Below are 24195 nucleotides of genomic sequence, written 5' to 3'. Positions count from 1 at the left end.
TGAATTTTGGCAACATTCGTTCTAGGCGGATTTAGTTTCTGCTGCTTTTGAAGCTGCACTGATTTATCCCCTTGATTTAGCTATAGAATGGCACTAACTAGCTTCCTGCTGCCCTGAACACAGCCGCTTAAAAACTGTATTGGTCTAAGCCTGGCTTGTTGGGGCCATACTAACAAATCTCAGCCACTTGGACCAGCACTCTTACTTGCCCTCCCAGGGCAGGCAGCTAAGGGCAATTCCTGTTGGCCTGGAGCACAGCCCTGTATCACTCTACCCAATCCAGTGGGCTACAAAAGGACATCGCAATATAACCGGAACTAATCTGGTTCCCCCTGCCTTCGAATTTAGTAAGAGTGCTGGTTTACACACCACTGACTTCAAACCTCACCTTAGAAACCAAGAAAACAAACTCAATGCATGAGGGCTATCGCCCCAGTTAACTAAAGAGCATACAAAACCCTGACAAACACTCCCCATAATTACACAGAGTCATTCGCCAGGGTGTTAAGCCAACAAACGCGGTCCACACAGTTTTGTATATGCGCAGTGAACCCCTCCAACCAAGAAACCTGCTACCAGAACAGCTTGATACAAAACATCAATAGACTACCGACACACAATAATCAAAGAAAAAACCACAACTACAAAGATGCCCTGATACAAGAAGTACAAATGAAAGGACAGTGAACAGAACAAAAGAAAGCACACCACACCACCCAAGAACCACCTATTGGAAATTCACAACACCTCAAAATCACCACCAACACCCACTAAAGAAACGATACGGACTAAGACAGCCACACCAGAAATCAAACAGCCCACAACTAAGTGGGAACACAAGAGACGCCAATAGATTATCAAACCACAGAGACACAGAACCCAGCAATGGAGACAACAGTATTGGAAAAACTCAAAGAAGAACAAGAGCTAAACTGGCATCCCTTACCAGACACATCCCTTGCCTAACCAGATATTCGAAAAAGAGACCCAACATCTAATTATAACTTTTTCGGAACAGAAAAACCCATCGTGCAACCTAATGGAATGCATCAACAAAAGGGACAGATAAGACCACAGCACACCAAACAGGCCAACCCAAAAGAATCGAAGATCAGATGGAACACTGCTTCAACCCAAAACACCAGAAATGACCCCCAACAAATAAAACGCCAAACCTCTCACTATACTGCAGCCTTCTCAACGGGCGATCAATAGCAAAACAGAAATATACTACCCAAACAAAGGGGGTATAGATGCTCGGTTATCCACAGAAATATGGTGCTCCGACAACTACAAAGCAATAGACTATGAAGCCATACCAGACGATTACAAACCATTAAAATCCAACAGAAAAACTGAGAAGGAATTGCTCTAGCGCACAAAAATACTCCTCACCACTACCCTCAGACATAGAAGACTGCAAATCACTCCTACTCAACCAATAACATACGCTTCCTTATGTTATGTTATTTTGCATTTATATAACGCCTTATATACCATTGGTATAGTCTGAAGGCGCTGGTAGGTTGAACGCCCTTGGGAACCGAAGTTCAGCTCAGTAGAGAGAGTAGAGGGAGCCAAAGGCTCATGTGAGCACCGGGTATGTGTGCAGCTGGTGCGGTATTCGTATAATAGCTGCTTTTTAGCGGTAGGTGTGGTGGTTGAGAGATCAGGAGTATGTGTTCGTTCTGGCAGGGTTTATCCAGACCGCATGTGGCTGCGTTAGGCCTGAGGAGAACGCCTGGCAAGGGAGGGTGTGGGGGGGGGTGTAACCAGCAGTGATTACTTAGGATGATGGGGAGTAAGCGGCGGATGTTGGTATGAGGACAGTTATACTGAATGGTGTCATAGTATGCGTTCTAGTTGAGTGGTGGTGAAAAGAGGAGAGTAAGCGTGGTGATATGATGGGGTTATATGCTCTTTCAAATGTTCCCTGCATTCCAAACCATACTATGTACGTCACACAGTTCAATGCACTAGAGTCTGCTGCACACACTCAAGTCTGCACGATGCACTTGTGCATTCCGGACAGTCCCATGCATGCACTCCTGTCTGCCTCATTCATTTACTCCTGTCCCGCTGCCCGCACTCATCCGCTCCCTGCACTAATGCTTTCCACATTCAACTCGTCCGCTCCCCTCACTTCCGTACTCATTTGCTCTCCACACTCATTTCACACATCCGGTCTACACACTCATCCGCTCTACACACTCATCCGCTCTACACACTCATCCGCTCTACACACTCATCCGCTCTACACACTCATCCGCTCTACACACTCATCCGCTCTACACACTCATCCGCTCTACACACTCATCCGCTCTACACACTCATCCGCTCTACACACTCATCCGCTCTACACACTCATCCGCTCTACACACTCATCCGCTCTACACACTCATCCGCTCTACACACTCATCCGCTCTACACACTCATCCGCTCTACACACTCATCCGCTCTACACACTCATCCGCTCTACACACTCATCCGCTCTACACACTCATCCGGTTTACGCTGTGTGTGTTGCCTTGTGTGGCCCCCGTGGGCATACGCTGTATTGTGGCTGGGCACATGCAGGCTTGTCCTGAATTTGGGTCAGATGCTTGGGTTTGTGTGACACACACCCCTCCTGCTTCCCGTTTCCATGGGCTTGCAAAGGGTGTGCCCAAGTGACATTGACTTACACGGTGACGTTGGACTCCCATTTGATGTGTGGGCAGTCTGTAGTCAATACTGTGTATACATTCATAGTGCATATTGTTGTATTGTACACTGCATGGTGTATTGATATGTACCTCATCCATCTCATCCTCCTAATTTGCAGGTCCATTTGTTCTACGCACTCATGCGTTCTATTTGCTTCTCTGTATTTACGCACTCGTCCGCGCCACACGCTCGTCCGCTCTACACACGTAATCGCTTAACATGTTTATCCATTCTCTACACTCATCCGATCTACTCAATCTATATAGTCATCTGTTCTTCCACTCATTCATTCTTCCACTCAGCGCATTCATCTGTTCCACACGCTTCATCCATTCTATTTCATCCACGCCATTCACTTCATCGCTCCTCATGCATTATGTTCATTTTCAGTAGTTAACATCTCTTTATTGTTTCCCTATGATTTATTCTTATTATCCACTTCACTGTTTTGATCTATTTTACTTGTTAAATTCAGTTTGTCCTTCTAGTTTATATTTGGGGTTATTAGCTGTCAATTTCTCGCATATGGTAGTTTGTTGGATAGATGTCATTGAGATGCTGTTAGTCTGTTCGGGTTGGTTTGCTACCGGTCGGTTTTAGGGGAAAAGCCAGGTTTTCAGCAGTTTGATCGACAAGACCCCCTACCTAATTTTGCAGCAAAACTCACTGACGCCATAGCTAAACTTTCTACAAATCACGATGAACAATTCATTTGCACCAAATTTTGACACCACAAGTAACACAACACCTCACCATCTCAAACAAATAGTGAATGGACCCACACAGAGCTGGACACACTAGACAGTTTTCTGCAGGAATGAACTCAAACACTGCTCCTCTGGTACCAAATCGTATGAAGTGACCATCGTAGGATCCCCATCACCTTCAAAATCCCAAGACGCATGACGCCCACAAACACACTGCCAGCAACAAAAGAAAAGACTGGTCCACAAATATTAGAAACTACCAAACCAGACAAATCCCACCTAAACAAATGACAGGAGATACCAACGCTGGAGAAATGGAGTTTCAGGTAAGGTGCTCCCTTCTCCAGCATTGGATCCTTCATGGATTCACATGCTGGGAATAGACTTTGTAGCAGTAGAAATGCTTGGAGTTGCATATCAGGCAAACGGGACTTAAACCATCAGTAATGAGAAGGGTAAGGTAATGAACAGGAAACAACCCTGGAAGCTGCAGGGCTTACCTTACTGGCACAGGCATTGGAGCACCGCTCGCCCCACCCGCACGTCCTCAGCATGTTGTTGATGCAGACAGCAGTGCCTGGTGAATGTGTGGGGCACTGCCCACGTTGCTGCCTGGCAAATGTCTGATTGGTATGCCCGCCCATAGAGCTGCTGAGGCCGCCGTGTACTATGTGGAATGTGCTCTGGGAACAGACTGCAGTGGTTGGCTGGTTTTTGCGTGACAGAAAGATATAGTTGCCGCCACCCAGCGTGAGATGCCCTGTTTTGAAATATGCCTACCTTTAGTGGATGGGCCGAAAGCAACAAAAAAGATGCTTGGATGATCTGAATGACTTAGTGCGATTTAGGTAGATCGCTAGTGAATGCAAAGCTTTTTCAGGTGGAGTAGAAGCATTTGGGTAAGAGGTTGGTAAGGTGAATGTAGTGTCTTTGTGAAAATAAGATGGAATATTCGGTATGAAATATGGATTTGTAGATCGAAGAACCTTATCCTTGATGAAGCACAGATATGGAGGGTCGATGACCAGAGCCTGCAGTTCTGATACAAGTCTGGAGGATGCAATAGCAATTAGAAAAATTACCTTTAAGTGAGAAATGTTATGGCAGATGTATCTGCTCAAACGGTGGCTTCATGAGGGCTGTTAGAACAAGGTTGAGGCTCCACATGGGGGGAAAAAAGTCCTGAAAAGACACTTAAGGAAATGCTTAGTCGGTCGCTGAAAATCAGGGTAGATTTCCTTTTCCGCGTGAATCTTGATATCGCGGATAGGTGAACCTTGATAGACGAGATTGCGAGACCACTTTTTGCTAATAGCAAAAGGTAAGGAAGCAGCTGTTGAGGGGGGGGGGGGGGGAATGCGTAGGCTAACATCCCGCTCCAAGGAAAAGAGAATGCGTGCCCCCTGGCACTGTTTATTTTCGGGGCTGGCGAACAGGTCCAAAGGCAGAGAGCCCCAATTCTCGAAGATCTTTGCCACCTGGGAGCTGGTCAGTTGCCACTTGAGTGCCTGAGAAGGGTCCCTGCTGAGAGAATCTACCTGTATTTTCTGGATCCCTGGCAGGTGTGCCCCTCCTGCTTGCGCAGATAGAATATGGTAGTGGAATTGTCAGTGAGACTCCTTGCCACTGAGCCCTTGATGAGCGGGAGAAAAGATTTGAGAGCCCAGTGTACTGCCCTGTGCTGTAGGACGGTTATAGGCCAAGGTTTCGACTCAAAAGGGTCAAATGACAAAAGGGTCGAGTCAATTCGACCGAAAAAAAAAAGGGTAGAATTTTTTTGGGTGTAAACCACCTTTTTTTAACCTATACAAAAGATATAGATATATTTAATTCGATCTTTTTGTTTTCGGTCGACCCTTTTGTCATTCGACCCTTTTGAGTCAAAACTTAGACCGGACACCCTCTAGGACGTTGATATGACTAGAGGCCTCGCGGGTAACCAGAGGCCTGTGACTTGGAACTGGTCCAGATGAGCACCCCTTCCGGTCTGGGAGGCGTTGGTCATGATAGTATATCGAAAATCCGGTTCCACCAGGGGGATGCCCTGCTTGATGTTGACAGGATGAACCCACCAGTGTAGGGCGTCTGCCAGAGGCTGGGAGATGACTCAGACCAGGAGCCCTGGATCTGGGACCAAATGGATGCGAGAAATTCTTGTGATTGGCGCATATAGAGGCCACAGTTTGGAATGAGGGGAATGCCAGACGGCATGGTCCCTGAGGAGAGACATACGAGCAGACTGACAGATGTTCCTGGTGTAAAAGTCGCTAGGGACAAGAGCTTCTCTATCAACAGTTTTACCTCATTGAAGGACGTCTGGAACTGCGCTCCCAGGAAGACTAAATTCTTTGAGTACCTCAGAAAGAATTTCTTCCCGAAAGCGGCCAATTTACGGTTATCGGGAGGAGTTGGGCATTTGTGTTCGGTGCAAGCTTTCCTGCTAGCCGCTGCAGACAGACTCCAGTGTGGGCTGTGATGCTAAGCACGTCGGAGTGGATTCGGGAGCTTTGAATTTCTTCTGCAGGTGGCCCTCGACAGCTGGCTCCCTGAAAAGGTGCTTCATCATACGGAGACCCTCCTGCCATATGTGATCCAGTATAGGGATTGAGAACATGGCTGTTCTCTTCCCCCATGTGGTCAAACAAGAAACAGTTGTCGTTTTCTTCCTCAGGGAAGATACCAAATTCCTGAGGATTTGGTATGCCCGTGGTGAAGGGTAGCAGACTCGGGCATGGAAGGAGAAAATACAAAAAAGGTAGTACTGCTACTCAGAAAGACTCAAAATCAATTTGTCAGTAAATGATACAAAACATTTAGGTTATATTGGGAAGTCTTTGCCAGTTATACTAATGGACAGTATCCCAAAGTTTGTAGCCCGTGAAATTGGGCTCTGCAGCAATGGGACTGATGGAGCCTGAGGCATTGGGAGCCTGGCATCTTGTTCCCCTAGGATAGCTTGTAAAGTAGTGAGTACTTGCATAGAAAGCAATGAATGTGGGTTAAAAGGAAATTGAGGAGTAACAGCACCTAAGCCCATTGATGTGGATGGGAGGGAGAGTGACTGCGTTCGCTGAAGGCCCAAGCCAGATGGATCCGGGAAAGGCGGTCTGAAGCTCCTCCTTCGGGATCACATTCAAAAGCTGACTGCTCGTCGCAGTGATGTGCCTCACAGAGGTGATCTCATGTTGAAGTATGTCCTCTGGTAGTGTGGTCGGAGACCTTTCTAATGGAGGTTGTTCTGTAGACAGCTGTACGCCTAGATTTTCTATTCGTTGTTGACAGTGCAGGCGTCGACTGCATTGTCATCGGCGAGAGAGTTGATGATCCAGTCGACGAGGGACGAATCTTAGACGCCGTCTGTCACCGGTACCACAGCAGTGGATGAAACCTTGGATTGGTGCTTCGTTGACTCATGGCTGGAAGATTTATGTGCCGATGAGTGATATTTGTCCATGGACAAAGACAATGAAGGAGTACTTGGTCCATGATTTGTCTTTATCCGACGACAATGCTTTGCTGAGTCTGCAGATTTTTGCAGTTGCAAGCCCATCTCTGCTCAGTTTTTCAGAGCGCGATGTAGAATTATCACGAGAGGTGGGAATTTGTGACCCCCCCACCACTCGACGAAGGCCTGTTAGTGAAGGATGAAAGCTTGGCTTTTTCCCTTAGTGAATGAAGGTCTAGGCTCACCTTTGCGCTGTTTCTTAGGCAGCGGTTCTTCAGATCTAGAGCTTTGGCACGATGGCGACCTGTTTGAGGGAGTGGCATTCCTGCCTCCATGTGAAGAGACAACCTCCGAAGCGGGATAGGCCACCTAGTTTAGGCAAGAATTTAAGTGCATGTTCCTGTCCTTGAGGGTTTTCTGCGAGAACCCCCGACAGATGTCGCAATTTCTGGCCCAGTGATTAGGGTACAAACAATATAGGCACTCCGAATGCCTGTCCCCCTCGTACACATTTTTGAGGCCGCAGGTCTCACAAGGCCTAAACAAAGATTTCTTCTGACCCGAGGATTCCATAATGGGACCGGAAAACACCTTTCTTTTACGAAAGACTGGAAACAGCAAATGCTGAAGTGAAGAAAAAGAAGTTCTCACAAAAAGATTAATTCTCTCCGGAGAGAACTCAAGGTAACCCCAACCGTTCGGAAGGCAGTTGAAATCTGATGGGAAGCAGTCGGGTGGGGCTATACACTCGGCATCCCATTGGTGCTGCCCAAAGCACACAGAACAATGTTGAGGACCCAACTTTTTTTCCATAGGAAAACTATATTAAAGTTACTGGGTTTTCCCAGACTGACGACAGGGAATATTCACAGCTTGTGAATCCATGAAAGAGCCAAGGCTGGAGAACCTTCACACATGGATCACAAATGCAAAACCAACAAAACATTCTTAAAACGCAGCCTGAAGGCGGGAAATAAAATAATATATGAACATGATGGTTCATAGACGAACTGAAAAGAAACCTAGAAAAGTAACGGAGTAAGGACTACAACCGAATAGAACAAGTGGCAAATCGACAAGAATCCATTTAGCAACAAACCCACAAATATTTTTAGAATCATAAAGGAAATTAAAAATAAAAACCTTTCTGCAACATCGTACCCTCGCAAACCCTATGCAAGAGCATCACAGCCCACCCAAGAGTACAACATAGAAGCAATACAACAGGCTATTGACATCCCGCATGACTACAAAAACCCTTGCAGAAACCAGCACCCCCAACTGCCAACTGAAAACTTGACCGATTTGAACCTACACGCGAGGAAATCTGTCACAAACTATTAGAAGATAACATAGCAGGATCTCTCAGTGAAAACTGTATTGGTCTAAGCCAGGTTTACATAAACTCTCAGTCCATCGGGCATATACAAGAAGCTACTCTGCCACAAACACCCACACTCTAATCGGACTACTAATGAACCCATCACTAAACAGTGCAATAGTACCAAAGTCATTCAAATCAGCGTACATCAAACCTCTCCTAAAACATGGGAAATACAGATGACATACTAACTACGCGCCCATATCAAGGCATCATGTCCAGTGAAAATCCTGAACCACTCCACCTTGTAGAAAGCAAAGGACTTCACCAATCGCAGGTCAGTTTCAGACATGAGGAACAGAATAAGCACTCATCTCAATATGAACTACCTAAAAATAAACATGGACACCACCCAAACGACCCTCGCACTACTGGACATATCAACTGCCTTTGATAAAATCAGGCACACAGTCCAAATCAAGAGCATGTAGGAATCGGCATACGAAGCTGCACATTACAATGGCTGGAATCTTTTGTCACCGTCCGAGTATGACAAACCCACATTCAACCATTTGCATCGAACACAACAAATATTACCATAAACATCAAGCCTCTCCAACATCTATGCAAACCCCCCCACTAATTAGACTTATTGAAACCCCATGTGCTGACAGCGCACAACTACGCAGACATCCAACGCCTCTTCAAGATAACTAATGACAATGAGTCGAAGAAAGCCCTCAAATGCCTCACTGACTGACAAAGATGGCAAACCTCAAGCTCAAACTAAACCCAAACTGAAATATCGCCTCAAGAGAACTGTCTAACAGACATCCCTCACATAGCTATCCCTCACATAGCTCCCCCTCCTCCCAACCATGGGAACCCAACTAGAGATGTCAAAAGTGATGAAAATAATCTGGGAATCCTCACGACATCAGCCTGGAACCTTAAATCAATGCAATAGCTAAAAAATGCTTCTACCACTCCGGATTAATAAGAGGGTTCCACCTGTACCTCAACTTTGCACACAGAACCATGTCAATCTTCTCCTTGGTATTAGCAACCATAGACCACACAAATAGCCTATACCTGGGAAAGCTCGAATGCCTCACCATAAAACTACAAACATCCAAAATACTGCAGCAAAACCAGATTGAATAAAGTGACCACATCCTGCTGGCCCGAAGTCATCTACACTGGCTACCAGTAAAGTAACTCACCAACTTCAAAGTACTCTGCATTGCCCGTAAATCACTACATAGACAAGGAGCCAAAAATTAATCTCCCCCAAAAAAGGAATTTTTTTTTTAAATCACCAGATACCAGCTGGAAAGAAAATAAATAATCAGGACTCCAAATCTTGCACTGACCTACAAACAGAAACAAGACACTACGAGGAAAGAACATTCTGAGGAAATGCCTTTTGCTATTCGATAGCTAGCCGAACTAGGGCACTCGGTCCCCAAGGAAATAAGGACAGAAGAGCACCTCATTTTTCCTTAAAGTCTAAAATCTTGGCTTTTCAACTCACCTAGAAACAATGATCAACCATTTCACAATCACTCCATGAACGACTGACCGCCCAACCAACCATATACAAAGAAAACGAGGGATAAATCTAGAAAGTAAAACCACAACATAACTACAAATAACCAGAGATCACCCAAAACGCACCAACCACTTTTTCACTCCTACCACTCCAACTACAACACATGGCAAAAGGGCTAATGTAGAACGCACCAAAACACACAAACCACACTAACCAAGTTACAAAGACAACCACTTCAGGCAACAAACACGTGAAACAATGGGCACCACCTTTCAGGACACAAGCCCAGTGCAGAAAACATCCAAGTTGCTCCTGGTTTAGCACACATCAGATGAGCACAACATCTATCCTATACCCCTCTCTCTTACTAACCAATCCTAACCACTTTACCTTGCTGGACCATGCAAGCACCTGGGGACCATGAAAATGGCAGAAGTGAGCCATATACATCAACTTCACATAACCAATGATTAGGATCATGGGAGTCCTAGTAAAGAATATGGAAGGAGTAGGCAGCAGAACCCCTAATCTACAGGATTAACGTAATCCAGGGGTAAATATGTAAATTGCAAGCCACTTGCCAGCCTTCAAAAAGTCACTCACCATCTCAATTGTAGAGACACACAGCAGTCAAATATCACTGGCTAATGGAGCGTGTACATTATCACCCCGTTTTAATCAACTCTACCAACATACTCGCCAAAACTGTGCACGTCCTACATGACAAGGTGGGTGAGAAGACCTGGGCCAACAGTCAAGTAGGCATGCAAGGTCTAGAAATCGGTATTTTTCGTATTCACTTGGAGCCCTGTAGTGCTGTTAGCTAAAGCATGGCAACATCAATGGCTCCTCTAGAGACAGGGAAGCAGAATAACCAAAAATTTAAAACGAAGTTTCCAGGAAGTAAATATTTGCACATGCCCAAACAAGATTTGCTTGCAGACAGCCCACAGCATTCTTCACAGAATGTCACCTAGAGGATTCCAAGCTGCTAACTGACACGCTTAAACAGAACCCCTTCCTGAAATCCGTTTCCATAGGTTGTCTGAACCTTCACCCTAAAGGCCTTGTATGATGTCACTCACAGGAAAAAACGAAGTAAACGAGCACCCAAACATCGAGTTTCGGTTCATTTCGTTCTCCCCACAAAGGCGCTGACACGAACTATGTGCACGTAAGCGTGGCTCCAATCTTTAAGTAGACCGTGCAATCACACAAAAAAAAAATGCTACACAACGAAACAAAAATGGGGCCAACAGCAAACAAGGTGCTGGGTTGCTGACTAAAAGGCTAAAGTGATTAAGTTGTTGCAAGAACATCCACTAAAAGTAAATAAAAAAGCTAAAGCTATTTACAATAAAGCTTTTCACAAAAGCTTTTAGCAAATAGTTAAGGAAAAATAAAAAGCATCATTCATGAGAAGTAGATCTATAAAAATAGGACACCAAGTTTTGTTTTTTAATATGTCAACCAGCGTGACATTGAACCAACAATAAAACAGCCACACACTAACCACCCCTGCTCCTCGCTTCTCTCCCACGTACCAGGCACGGCCATGGACCCCAAGTCTTGAGGGTGCTACAAGACATGAACAACAATCAACAGATAAGAACCAATATTAAACTCCAGTTAAGAATCGTTGTGAAACTCCAGTTAAGAATCGTGACCGATTAAAAGGATATCAATAACCTAGTAAAAAGGTGGGTCTTTAATTTCTTCTTAAAAATCTCAAGCGATTCAATCCCTCTAGCTCTGGTGGAGAGAATTTCAGGCTTTGGGTCCAATGGCAAAAAAAAGCTGTGCTGGAAACCTTCACAGTTCTGCATTTTGGAACGAATGGGCACTGGTGATTGTTTGATCTCAGGCCCATATGTAGTAAGGCTAGCCCTAGCCTTGCTACACACAAAAACACCACACAAGTCAAACAATGGCCACAAGAAATAAACTACTGAAAATAGCACACAATCCAGACAGATGTTGCTCCCCCTGGACACAATCAGAACACACTTGGAAAGTCAACCTGCACAGACACCAGTTTCTCCTGGTTCTACAAACAACAACAACGGCTATTAACAATGGAGAGGGACATTAAATACCATTCTCATGAGGGAGGGAAATCTTTATTCAGGGTCTCAGACAGTGTCAAAGTGGCTTTCCAGGCAGATCTCGTTTTGAACCATTCGCTTGAAAAGTACATGCATTTCAAGGGACAAAAATGACACGGTTACAATTACACTCAAATCATAACATCAAGAATAGTGGTTTGTCCATATGTACTCCAGCACAGAATAGATTGTCGGGATATTAATGCACCAGCAAAATCAAAAATCATTGGAAACGCCGATAGTTGTGGTTTTTGCAGTTTATTGTATTTTTACCCCAGCGCAGAACATTTACAAACTGGAGGGCTGGCCATCATGTGACTGAGATGAGCCGCCAGATTAAATACCCGTTGGCAATCGCATTTTACAGAACCAATAAAACACTTTTGATCTGTGTATCATCCAGTACTGCATGATCAATAATGTTAAAACACACCCTCCAGTCCAACTAATTCCAGGTACCAACTATCTGCTTAATAATGGGCCAAAAAAGTGGCAATGATTCAGTCCGAAACAGAACGCAAACAGACCTGGTTTATGAGAATTCGTATGAAGGGACATACTGATTGAGGCCCATCGCTTGGAGCAAGATGAGAATATTGTGCCATGCCAAGTCCCAGTTTATCCGTCATGCCCATGCAAAGGTCAAAGCAACGGTCATGTAAACATGTCTGCTATACCCTCTGTAAGAAAGATCCAGTAGCATGAAAAGCATTTGCCGCTCTTTGGCTTCAAAACATTTGAGCAGCACCGATGTCTCACCATTTAACCCTGGGGCACCAGTGCATCTGCAATTTAAAGGCCATAGGTTCCATGCATACCTCGGACCCTGCAAACAAGTAGGACCCCAGTAGAAATACCGCATGCAGATCAATATGCAGGGTGGATTTAAGAACAGCTAAAATCTCCAATTACAGCACTTTGTATGTGTTTAGTTTGCAGCCCTAGAGAAACTCCAGGAAACTAACACATTCACGAACTTCTTTACAAACTCAAAGCCAGAACGAACAATGAAATAACCCAGAACCCTTCCAGCTAGCTCACTTCGTTACATCAAGAATCTTGCATGTGAGAAAAGAGGAAAGATTATTTTTATAAGCACTCTAGTTCGAACAGTCACGCCATGACCGCCATTTAGAACACGAGAAAGGGGGACATCTGAGAAACCGGTGTTCCTCAAGTGCACCACTGTGGCATGAACTTCTGCCATCCGTCTGTGCCCGAGCCCACCCCTCAGCAGTTCCCCCCCCCCCCCCGTTTTACTCCATGGCTCTTCCCTTTTACACCAAAGTTACTCCTCCGTCCCTCCCAGCGACATGCTAACCCACTACCACAGCCCCCCTTCCCCTGCTCCCTTAATCCTTTGCCCGAATGAATTCTGCAACAATCCTTCATTCAGTTTCTCTCATTAGTATCCATGCTCTTTCCTGGCATATACAGGACCGCATGTCAGACCTTAGGGCGGGCTGTACCATCTAACAACTGTACACCGCCTACGGAAATGCATTATGGCCATTACCCAAGGACAGCCGTACCATCTAACAACCGTACACAGTCTACGGAAATGCATCATGGCCATTACCCAAGGACAGACGTACCATCTAACAACCATACACCGCCTTACCCAAGGAAAGCTGGTCACTACGAACCGGTAAAGCTCGATCCATCGCCATTATTGACCAAGTGGCACAAGTCGAAGGTTTGTAAAGCTGAACTCCTGAGTTATTGCGCAGCATCAGAAACGAGGAGAAGCTCAATGCATTCGAAAACACTAAATATGTAGCTGAAAGAGGATAGGTATGTTCTTACCCAGAGCAGAAATGATTTCTGGTTTACATAAACACAGATTCCTATATTTCTATCAAGGGTTTAACACACCATTTGTTGAATTGGAAACTGTCAGACACCAGTTGTGCCATTATGTACAGCTAAACCATTAGTAAACCATAAAATGAAAGTGCGATTGCAGCCAACCGATTGATGAAAATGAACGTACTGTTGGCCTCGTAATCGCCATTAAAGTTTGAATTTGTTAACGGAAACCTTCAATTTCCGTTAACAAATGCCCAAGTCTTAATTTGAAACTCGACCACACTGACGGGCAAGGACATCTGCTTAAGCGCTGACATGTCATGTGGGTGAGCGCCAGCGTCGCGTGAAGTGTACAGAGTTATATAGATGTCAGAGACAAGCGGTCGCAATTTTGGAGAAATGAGTTCACAAGACAGTGCACATGGAGAACGTGATTGAGTAGCTAGCACTCAAGCCCGTATCACTTGCAGATCTGCAAAGTTTTCGCTTGAAAGAAAATTGAATCAAATATATGCTGGTGTAAAAGTTTTAAACAGATAAAACCTACCAGCAAGACCAACAAAATAAAAGTCGCCAGGTCCTCGGCGTTAATTCCAGTTTTCCACAGGTACACTGCAAATAAGTTCTTAACAAAAGAAAACAATGGCTGAGTGCGCACATTTTGAGCCCAGTATAAATACACAGGTGGCAAGAGTTATTTGTGCAAGAAAAACTAATCAAAAACAGGCCGTTGTCAGCCATGCAGATAAAAAGGTGCATTGACCAATGACTCCATGCATATCGCCAAATACTAGTGAGTCAAAATACTCACCCGCCCCCCCCCCCAAAATAGGAGCTAGCCATCCTACTTTCACTTGAAAGGCTCCATGGATATTTTTGAAACAGAAGTGTCGCAGGAAGAAACTACTATTGTACTGCCTGATCCAGAGAGGTTAAAAGTTTAAATGTGCATGAATAACAAGCAGCACAGATCAGTTCTAGTTATTTTAAAATCGCTTATAAAAAGTCCCATTGGGACTTTTCTCCGTTAAAAACCTTTTTACTCCCAGCTTTAAAAACGAAAAGTAAAACACTCCCACTTGGAAATCTTACGGTCGTCGTAGACATTTCTTTGGAGGATTCGTAGGAATGCAGAACTGTGATTTTGGAGGCGAGGGTGGGGGGAATGGGGAAGTGGTCAGAGAAAATACCCATAGGTGTGGACTAGCATCAAGCTGAACTATTCGAATGCAACACTACTAGGACAGGAAGAGGAAACAAATTAGCCCTTGTTGGGGTGTAGAAGTAGACTCTGGACACAAAGGTGGCATCAACATATTTAACAAAAAATAAGGAAGAACCCGACCTGTCATAACTAAAAGGGGTACCCTGCCTCAAACAGAACTACGGATGTCAAAATGTCAGTCAAAAGTAAATAACCCACTGTCCTACGTCCCAAACCTATTTACGTCCTTACACTTCAAACAAAAAAACTATACAGCTGAGTTTATCATCTAGGCCTTCCTTTCTTTATAGTTCCACACAAATGGGGAGTTGGGTCTCCCTTCCACAGTCTTCTCAGGCAACTCTCTAAAGTTCCACTACGATGGATAAAGTGTCTCCCTTCCCCCAAGCCTCTTCGGGGTTCTCTTTCAACAGTAGTAATTATATCTGGCTATTTGCCAGAGGATAGCTCTTTCCTCTTGACTTCTCAACTTTTGCCAAAGGATCCCTCACCTTCTCTTCCCTGCGTCTTCTCTTCTCATTATGCGGGTCCCAGACCCCTTTCTTGGGTGTAAAGTGTATTTCTCAGGCCTGGTTCCCTATCCTGCCATGCATTATTCTTGCACGTATGGTTCTTCAAGCCTTTTAACCTTGGGTCCCAGACCCTTTGTTCAGGTTTATGTCTCTTGCTCAAGCCAGGTTCCCTATCCTGCCAGGCATTATCTTGTACATATAACTCTCTAAACCTCTCAACATTCGGTCCCAGACCCACATCTCTTCTGGTTTCTTTGGGGTGCTCCCTCACTTCTCGGTTTGGTACCACTGGGACGAGAAAGCTGGTTCTGCATTTCCTCCTGACCACAGCCTCTAGGGTTTCCCAGTGCCTTCCTGGACTCAGTCCACGTACCTTCTAACTTGGTCTGCGAGGGTCCTAGTACTCTGCAACACCTGCAAGCTTCTCTGGCTTCCCCTGGGCTCTCACGGTCTGCTCTGCCACACTGGTTTCACGCCATAAATCGGGTCTCGCCAGGAACACTCCGATGGCTTCGTTCCCACCAGACATCTGGTATTCCAGCCTTCAGGTGAACCCTCACTCCATTCAGCCTTGATGTTTACCTTTTCCCGGCGTCAGGGTCTGCAGCTGGTTCTCCCGCATGCCTTGCTCCCCAGCTCAATGCTCCTCTGGGGCAGGACTGACTCTGGAGAGTCCTTTGTCCATTTTTAGGGTAAGCCGTCTTTCGAATAACTAGTATGTTGGTCTTGGTTCCGCATAGGCTTTTCATTATCCTGCTCTTAGTGCCAGTATTTCTGGAGCCACCTTTACTCACACTTCCTTGTCACAGTAATGTCTACCTACGAGACGGGGTTACTAAACATGAACTAACGAAGAGGAGACTGGGGGTACAGGGTGCTCAAGCCCCATTAGGATGGTTAGGTGAGCAATGCATGGCGGTTAGTGTACAGCATTCTCCCTGGATAGTCTTCCCTTCTGCGGAGCAGGTCCTCTCCCATGGATCCTCCCACTGAGTACCACCACCAGGGGGACTATCTGGAAGCGGCCTCACCACTCAAGCCCCATTGGAAGGCCCCCCCCCCCCAACAGAAGAGTGACAGCTTCAAAGGATTCGTCCCACCCTCCAAATCTTGATAAAATGGGTCCAAGAAACGATTTAAAAATAGAAACGAGACATGTTTACCATACAAAGCGCCCCCTCCTCCTCCTACGGTGTTTTGCCACATAACCCTGATGCCCCCACTCGTCGATAAGCAAAAGGCAGAGTACATGGAGAGTGATGGGTTATAGTGCAAGAAGAACATACGCCAGTGTAATAGGATGCTGGATAAAATAGTTGACTACTTCCAGAGTAAAGTGGTTTTGTGATTACCCCTAAAACATAAAAGACTCTAGCAATGTGGGTACAAATGTCAACAGCCTCTTGCTGAGAATTTGAAATCGGACTTCCGTAAAACAGGGGTAGGATGGTATGGGTCAGCTGCAGAAATGCACTTTTACACTCGTTGCCTTGGTTGGAACATAACGTGCTGTATTTGCACGGCGCATGATACTTTAGTGTTCAGTAAATAACTTAGTGACCTGCCTTAAAAAGAAAATTCACGAGGCAAGGAAATTGAAAGAAGGAAATGACTCGGTGGGGGAAACAGTGAATATACACCACCGACATGATTTTATTTTAAGACACATGGCTCTGTACTAGGGTGGTTTCTGTGGCCAAGAGAGCGCTGCAGTCAGCACGAGGCGGCTAGTAGACACCACACCCAGCCTTGCCTTAACATATTTAAGTTTCACTGATATCAATGACAAGAAAGAAAAAACCTGCCTGTTGCATCCAGTCCCTGTCGCACTTGGCAGAGAGGTGAACTTCCACATATATTCTTAGCTCGGCACGTAACCCTGACCCTCCCCTCCCCCGCCATCCCGCAAATCAAACCCTGAAACGCTCGTGTGCGTTAACGCTTGCTTGGGCGTATGCAGGTGCCAATGTCCACAAAACACTTAAGCGGCCAATGTTTGTGATCCAGGAAGACCGATTATTAACTGGCTTTGCAACTTCTATGGAGTGTCCGTGTAGCAACTAGATTCAACGCTGTGCAAGGTGTGCCCCTTCCCACGCATCCAAGCACTGGAGATTGAACGACGAAAAGAAAGTCAAAGATCCAATTTAGGTATTTGGCTGCCGGCAAAGAAGATTAACAGGAAGCGATTGCTCTGCAACCAGACGCCCACACCCCAGTGGGGGAAAAAAAAGTTGCAATGCAACAATCTTCAACTAAGCGGGAAGAATGTACAAACCCGCTACTGCCTGACGTATGATTACGAGACAACTACAAAAAAAAGGAAGTTAAAAAAGGAGGACCTACTTCTTAAATTGGAGAACATGTGACATGGGTCAAACCTGGCCGGGCAGAAGGGTGCGAGGGCGGCATATCAAAACGTTCTGGCAATACATGTTTTACATATCTAGGAGGATGAAAGCCGAAGTTAGATCATTGTCAATGCTAATCTATGATGTCTGTGAACATCGCTCTACACAGAACGCTGGCTGTAACATTGCTCACTTCTGGGTGGGGGGCAGGGCAGTTCAGGCAGGTGATCTACGATCTGCCTGCCCTAAAAAGGAGGATACGCGAGTGCCTTAGAATTAATCTAGGCCATTTGGTCGAAACTCATTTTATTCCAAAAAATGTGGGGGCAAAGCCCCACCTTCATTCCTGCCACACCTTTGTAAATACCCAACCCCGTACATTTTTGAAGTAAAATGTGGGAAATATTACGAGTAAAAGGAGTTCAAGCAAATTGGCCTGTAAGGAAAATGGGCAATTCCCCTAAAACGATCGATCGATAAAGCAAATGTGCTGTTAATCTCACGTGAATACAACTTTGAGAAAACGGTGTTAAGGGCAAAATCCCCTTTACTCTGTTTTGAGCAGACAACCTTTACAATGGATTCCTACGCAATCCACCTACTTCTAGAAGCAAAATGTAGTTAGATTCCATAGAAATCCATACATTTTGGCCAGAATGAAAATGTCAGGCCGATGTAAAACGGAGAGATTCGCAAGCAGAACGAGCAACAAAATGCATGCCCCCTTCATTCACCAAATCCACCAGCAAAACGTTTATAGTCTCCCAGCGAGGTGGCGGCCACCGATTTACACCTTTGTTTTACTGCTTTGCCAGTTATAAAAATTACCACACGTGGCTTTGAATGGGGCAAGCCAACGGACATGATGGCATAATTAAAAAGAAAGGTATCCACTGTATAATTTATACATCAAGATATTTTAGGATGCTCAGACTAAGCCTGAAAACAAACTTGTCCAAGATTAATATTTCTCCTTTATATATCGCTTTTTACCGCATTTCTACTGCTTCTAAGCACTACAATTATTGCCGTTACAGGCTAGTCAATATATACAGCTCGGAAGGATGAGGTGCTAAGTCGGCACTGCCACGGGAAGAGGAAACACGTAAGGGGGAAAAAGCCAACACGCTCAGCATCCCTACAGAAGCAATGTGATGACCGGTTTCTGACAACGAGGAATAACGGCAAGTACACCATCTGCAAACCCAAAGGAGGCTTCACTGCTTTGAAAACACTGCCATTTCCAGCCTGCTAAATGACATGGTACACGAGGATGCCCAGCACTGAATGCAGCCCCAAATAAACCACAGTTCCACCTACCCAGATGTATTTTTGGATTGCGAAAGCCACATGAACAGAAGACCCCCAAAAGTGACTAGCAAGATGTGAGGGGATAGGAGATGTGACAGTGATGATAACCAGATAGATCCACTTCTAGATGGACCATTTGCCTCGCTTGGAACTTATCAGCTCCTCTGCAGTATGCATCACTATGCAACTTTACATTTGTTACCCCCTTTAAGACAGTGACTTGTACTGGCAGAGCTTATTGCCAAGCCATGCCCCTCAACTTCTATGGGCAGGCGGACAATGCAATTCAAACCGGGATGCACTTGTTGCACATGCACGTACGATTGGCAGATGCCACTCATCTTTCCCAATGGTCCTTGGCACAAACACCAACCCTAGTCCAGGTAGCATTATTCATGTCCTACTATTCTGCCACTAACCAGCTTATCATTGCTACTTTGTGCCCTCCTTCACTTGTTGCCTGACCGGATTTGGCTGCAACAGTTGCCTATAACATCTTTAGGCCACTCATCAACTAGATGCCATTGTTCACAGGCTGCTCCTGTGGCAAAGCCGCTTTTGTAGTTGCTCTCCTGCCATCTGTTCTGCAGTCAGAAGAGGCTATCTTGTTATCCTTTGCCAGTTATTGTTTTGACTGGCTGGTTTTAGCCCATTTGCATTTCCTAGTCTGTGTTCTATATTAATCCTCAAGCCCCCTAACCCAATGTTCATTTGATATCCTTATTCACGGAATGTCAATTGCCCAAAACGTCACTTCTCCAAAGCAACACCATTGCAGAGGCTGTGTATGGACTCTTTCTTGACATAAGCAGTAATGCAAGAGTGTCCCAAGTTCGGTCTGTTTGGGACATTATAAAAAACAATGCCTCAACATATGGTGAAATTGTCGCTTTTTTACAGGAATTGTAAGATCCCAACTTTACTCATCGTGGCTAACCTTAATTTCTAGCGAGCTTACACATGTCCAAACATAACCACAGAGGTGTGTGGGTGAAAGTAGAGAGGCAAGCTCCTATGTCTCAATGTATTTTTTTGCTTCGGAGTATATATACTTATTTTTCTGTTTTGGGAGTATTTGCCAATATTTAGGGAGTAAAAGCGGCTGATATACCCCTTATATGTAGGACCGGCCACACATGTTAAGTGTGCGTTGGTATTATCCTGGGTGCTCTTGTGTAGGATGCTCTAAAGAGAAGCCCTATATTAGTAGGACAGCACCTGCCTGCACGCTCTCGACCTTACCTGGGATTGACCTCCATCCCAGTGGGTGACGCGTCCTACGGCCCTCTGCTTGCCTTTACTGCCTAAGCCAACCACTGCTCCTAACAATAATCGTTCCTAGACCACAATGCTTATGATACGCTGTACGTACTGAAAGATTCATCCTTTCCCTGTCACTGACTTGTCATCCATACTGCTCGCTTGGATATCCCACTGCACAATTGCAGCACCGCCAACCTACATTTTGGGAGCTATGCTAGTCACCCCTCACACCCTGTGCTGCCACAAAGAATTTCGATACTCACTGCTCGTAGCCCCCACCATTTGCCCAGGCTACACCTTACTGCCCAGATTCACGGTCATACCTTGGCTCTAGACACTCATCACTTGCCCAGCAGAACCCACAACCAGCACTGCTGCGTACAAAGACGGTGAAACTGTGTACAGCCTCATGCCCAGGTTGCCAACATTGAAAGGCTGATTCCTCTCCGGTCAGTGTCCCGTTTAGGTGATGTCCACTTCTGTTACTGTCCTGCCTTTTGTCCATGCATCCTCCTGCCAGTTTGTGTGCCAATTCTCTCCCTGCAAATCATCATACCCTAGCAGACCACCCTGTCACTGCCATGCTTCAAGCCTAGGTCATAAGTTCACTGTCTAACCACAAGGGAACCCATCACACTAAACACTCATGCCAAGGCTTCCAGTCTCTCCTGTGACTGCCCTGCTCATGCATAGGCTGTTTTCACCTCCCAGATAGCACAATCCTATTGCCCAAGCCTCGCACCCTGAAATTCCAACAATGCCAACCACCCCACCTCTCCCATCTCATTGCTACCTATCAGCCCGCATCTCAAATCACCCCCCTTTTGAGGGGCGGGTTCCAGTCTCGGACAGCGTTATCCTCCCAACACACCAGGACTCTAACCTAGACTTATATTAACGCACCCACCCAGCAAAACCTTAACTCAACTATCCTTAGTTACCATTGAAGTTAAAGGAATGACCTGGTTTCACCCGCCTTGGATTGTCAAAACGTTGAGAAGTATGCTCTGCTGGCATTAACATTACTATACAGAGACTTCCCTGTCCGATGTCCTGGCTGCATTATCAGTCTCGTCACTGCCCAGGCTCCCGTCACTGGATAAGCCCACCAGGCTCCTGTCACTGCATAAGCCCACCAGGCTCCTCCTGTCACTGCATAGCCCCCAGTGCAGGAGTTGCGGTTGACATGCCTGCCGCCCCCGCTAGGATGGCGGTTTGGGACCGTTGTCGCTATAGAGAGGCTCTCTGAGCACACGGGTTGTTTCTCGGCTCCGTCGCAGCCCCAGGGGACAGCTTTGCACGGTCCGCGGGCGCTTTACCTTCTCTTCCTCGGACACCCGATCTTCGAAGTCGGCCATCTTGGCTCAACTGGCCCAGCCCCAGACTGAAGGAGTGCGGGCGCACGGCATGCTGGGATATCACGGCAAGCCCAGGCGGGGGAAACACTAATCGCACGTCGAGGGGCGGGGCTCTCGTTTCCGGTCACGTGGTCGGAGCAGCCCCGTCACGCCCATTATGCCGTTCAATTACCTGGCTCTTCCTTATGGGGACTAGCCCCTTCTATTTGGGTGTGCCGCTTTAGCACTGAAATGTCTGTCTTGTGGGCAGGTGACACGTATATTGTTGAAGTATTAAGAAAGCAAGCAGGTTGAGTTGGATCCAATTTAATAAAAATATAAAAAAGATTTTTAAAAAAGTGTCAATTTTCTTTTAATGTTTTATTTTTTGGCTAGCAAGTGAGACCACAGGGGTAGCAAGGGACACCTCAGGGGGCCCAGGTGCAACCCCTAGCGAAGCCTAAAAGACATCCCTGCACAAATCACTCTTAGACAAGTGTATATGAAAAATATCTATACATTTATTATCAGCCTGACCAAATAGATACAAGTAGCTTTAGCAATGAGAAAAACTTATCACACAAATCCTTGCTCTACAATATATATAAAAAATACAGTTCCTAATGCAATTTCAGTTAGATGAAATAACCATAACCTGTGAAGAACGCACGATCGCGCAGGTGAACAACAAGTGGGTCTCCTTGCAGGGGCTGTAGCAAGTCAGGAAGGGCCTTGAGACAATGAAGAATCATTTCCCACTATTTGAGTAGGCCCTGCCCTTGGCAGCACAGCAGTATTCAAGTGGTGATAAAAGCTAGGGAGCGCAGGCTAACCCATCCAAGTTGGAGTATCTTTAAGGGATACTCGTGCGTAAAAAAACTTGGCTGCGCCAAGGGTTGACTGGTAAGTTATGCTAGTACTCACCGACCCTTGGCACAGTCCAAACCAAACTTCGCCAGTTTAGTTGAGGTCGCTGGTAGGTTCGAGTTGTGCAATTTTGCGTCGCTCTGGCTCTCAGCAGCTGCAGTGGAGGACGATCGTCTGTGACGGAACAGTTGCCTTTTCTCAGCTTCCGAAGGATGCATTAAGAACATTCTGGTGCAGCTGGCTTCAGGGCACAGGAGAGCAGAACTCCAGGGGAACTATAGCGACCATCACCATCAGGTATTGACGTGGGAATTGTGGATGCAGGCAGCGATATACATTCTCCTAATTCGGGACTCAGAGGAGCTAGGCCTGTGAAATTTGGCGGGAGAATGCACAGGACCACAAGCAAGCGATGTCCCTAGTCTCAGGTCTGCACTCGCGATGGCGGCGGCGTTGCTGCGGGTTACCCTGAGCTAGAGCTGGACAGTTCACTGGATCGCCCTGAAACACTTCCCGAAGGGGCTCATTCGGTGGGTAAGCAGGGGGCGCAGATAATAGTTGTTGCCAATAATCCAAAGGGATGAAGCACCTTGGCAGGCCTTCTTGATTGAAAAAGAAAGCAGGGGTCCGACGTAACAGCAGAGGGCAATGGGTGCCAAAACCTTCCAAAGCCTCTCTGGTGGTTTCACAAGTCTGTTTCTTTATGTAGGAGACTTGGCTCCGTCTGTATTTCGGTGAGAACACAGGTGATCGACCTGGTATGGCTGCAGATCCACTTCTCTTATTCAAGATTAGCTCTGCACCATAAAATATCTGCTCTCTTGCAGGCATTCCAGCCGTGTACCAATCACGGCCCACAGTGGTCTCAGTCATTCAGGCACTCAGGCACTCCAGACATCCTGGCACCAGCAGTGCTGATTGGGACTAGACGGTCCCAGCCCTCTTCCTGGGCTCACATACGTAACAGGCAGAAGCCTTCGTAAGAGATTGTTTTTCGCAGGGGGCTGCATGCCCAAATAAGGAAAACCTGGGTGAAGGCAGGGGACAAAATGGCCATGGAACAGAACAAAAGACTTTGTGGGTCAGCCATTTTCGGAACCTGGCAGTAAACGCGGTTTAACTCAGTAAACAGAAGTAAAACATTCAGTAACTGCTGCCACCAGTTCATCCCAGGCACACTTGTACAATCACCAAAAAATCCTTTGAGGGTGTCTAGGGCCATAAAACAAAAGGGGACCCCAGCACACGGTACTGGAAGGTGCATTGTGCACTGTTAAAAAGTTACCAAGAAATGGCAACATAGTCAAAGACTAAGGCAAACAATGTTGCCCAGTACTGATCATCTGAAGGACTTGTCAGTTTCCCCATAACAAGTGAGCAAAAGACCAGGGGAGTTCAGCTGAAGGCTGGGCTCCACTGGAAAAAGTCAGGTTAGGATAGCTACACAAAAGCAAAAAGTTTGGGGGAGTCCATAAATGGAGGGAAAATTGCACATAAATGAAATCTTTAATAGTCTACTTCTAACATTTCGTCCAAACAGGACTTCTGATGGAGTCTTCCCCGTCGTGCTATGTGGAGTATTTCTGTACTCTCTCAAGAGTTGATAGAGTATCTTCTCCACTGGTTCTCTAGTTAAGTGAGCGATCTGGACGGTTCTTTTAACATTCCCCATGAAGCGTCCCAC

General features: G+C 46.0%; 1 protein-coding gene across 2 annotated transcripts in view; it reads right to left on the bottom strand.

Moving 5' to 3' along the window:
- Positions 1–21824, bottom strand: part of CAPZA1 (capping actin protein of muscle Z-line subunit alpha 1) — a 251517-nt gene extending 229693 nt beyond the window's left edge. Inside the window, exon 1 of one of the 2 annotated variants that reach the window (XM_069633326.1) lies at positions 21627–21824. In XM_069633326.1, the coding sequence (XP_069489427.1) occupies positions 21627–21665 (39 nt within the window). In that variant the 5' untranslated portion in view covers positions 21666–21824. The remainder of the gene's footprint in view (positions 1–21626) is intronic. The other variant, XM_069633327.1, reaches the window with a different exon arrangement.
- Between the last annotated feature and the right edge of the window lie 2371 nt (positions 21825–24195).

This window comes from Ambystoma mexicanum, chromosome 13, assembly GCF_040938575.1.
Source record: "Ambystoma mexicanum isolate Mex_15411 chromosome 13, UKY_AmexF1_1, whole genome shotgun sequence".
NCBI lineage: Eukaryota > Metazoa > Chordata > Amphibia > Caudata > Ambystomatidae > Ambystoma > Ambystoma mexicanum.
The sequence above is the reverse complement of the archived record's forward strand: the minus strand, read 5'-3'. Positions and strand labels throughout refer to the sequence as shown.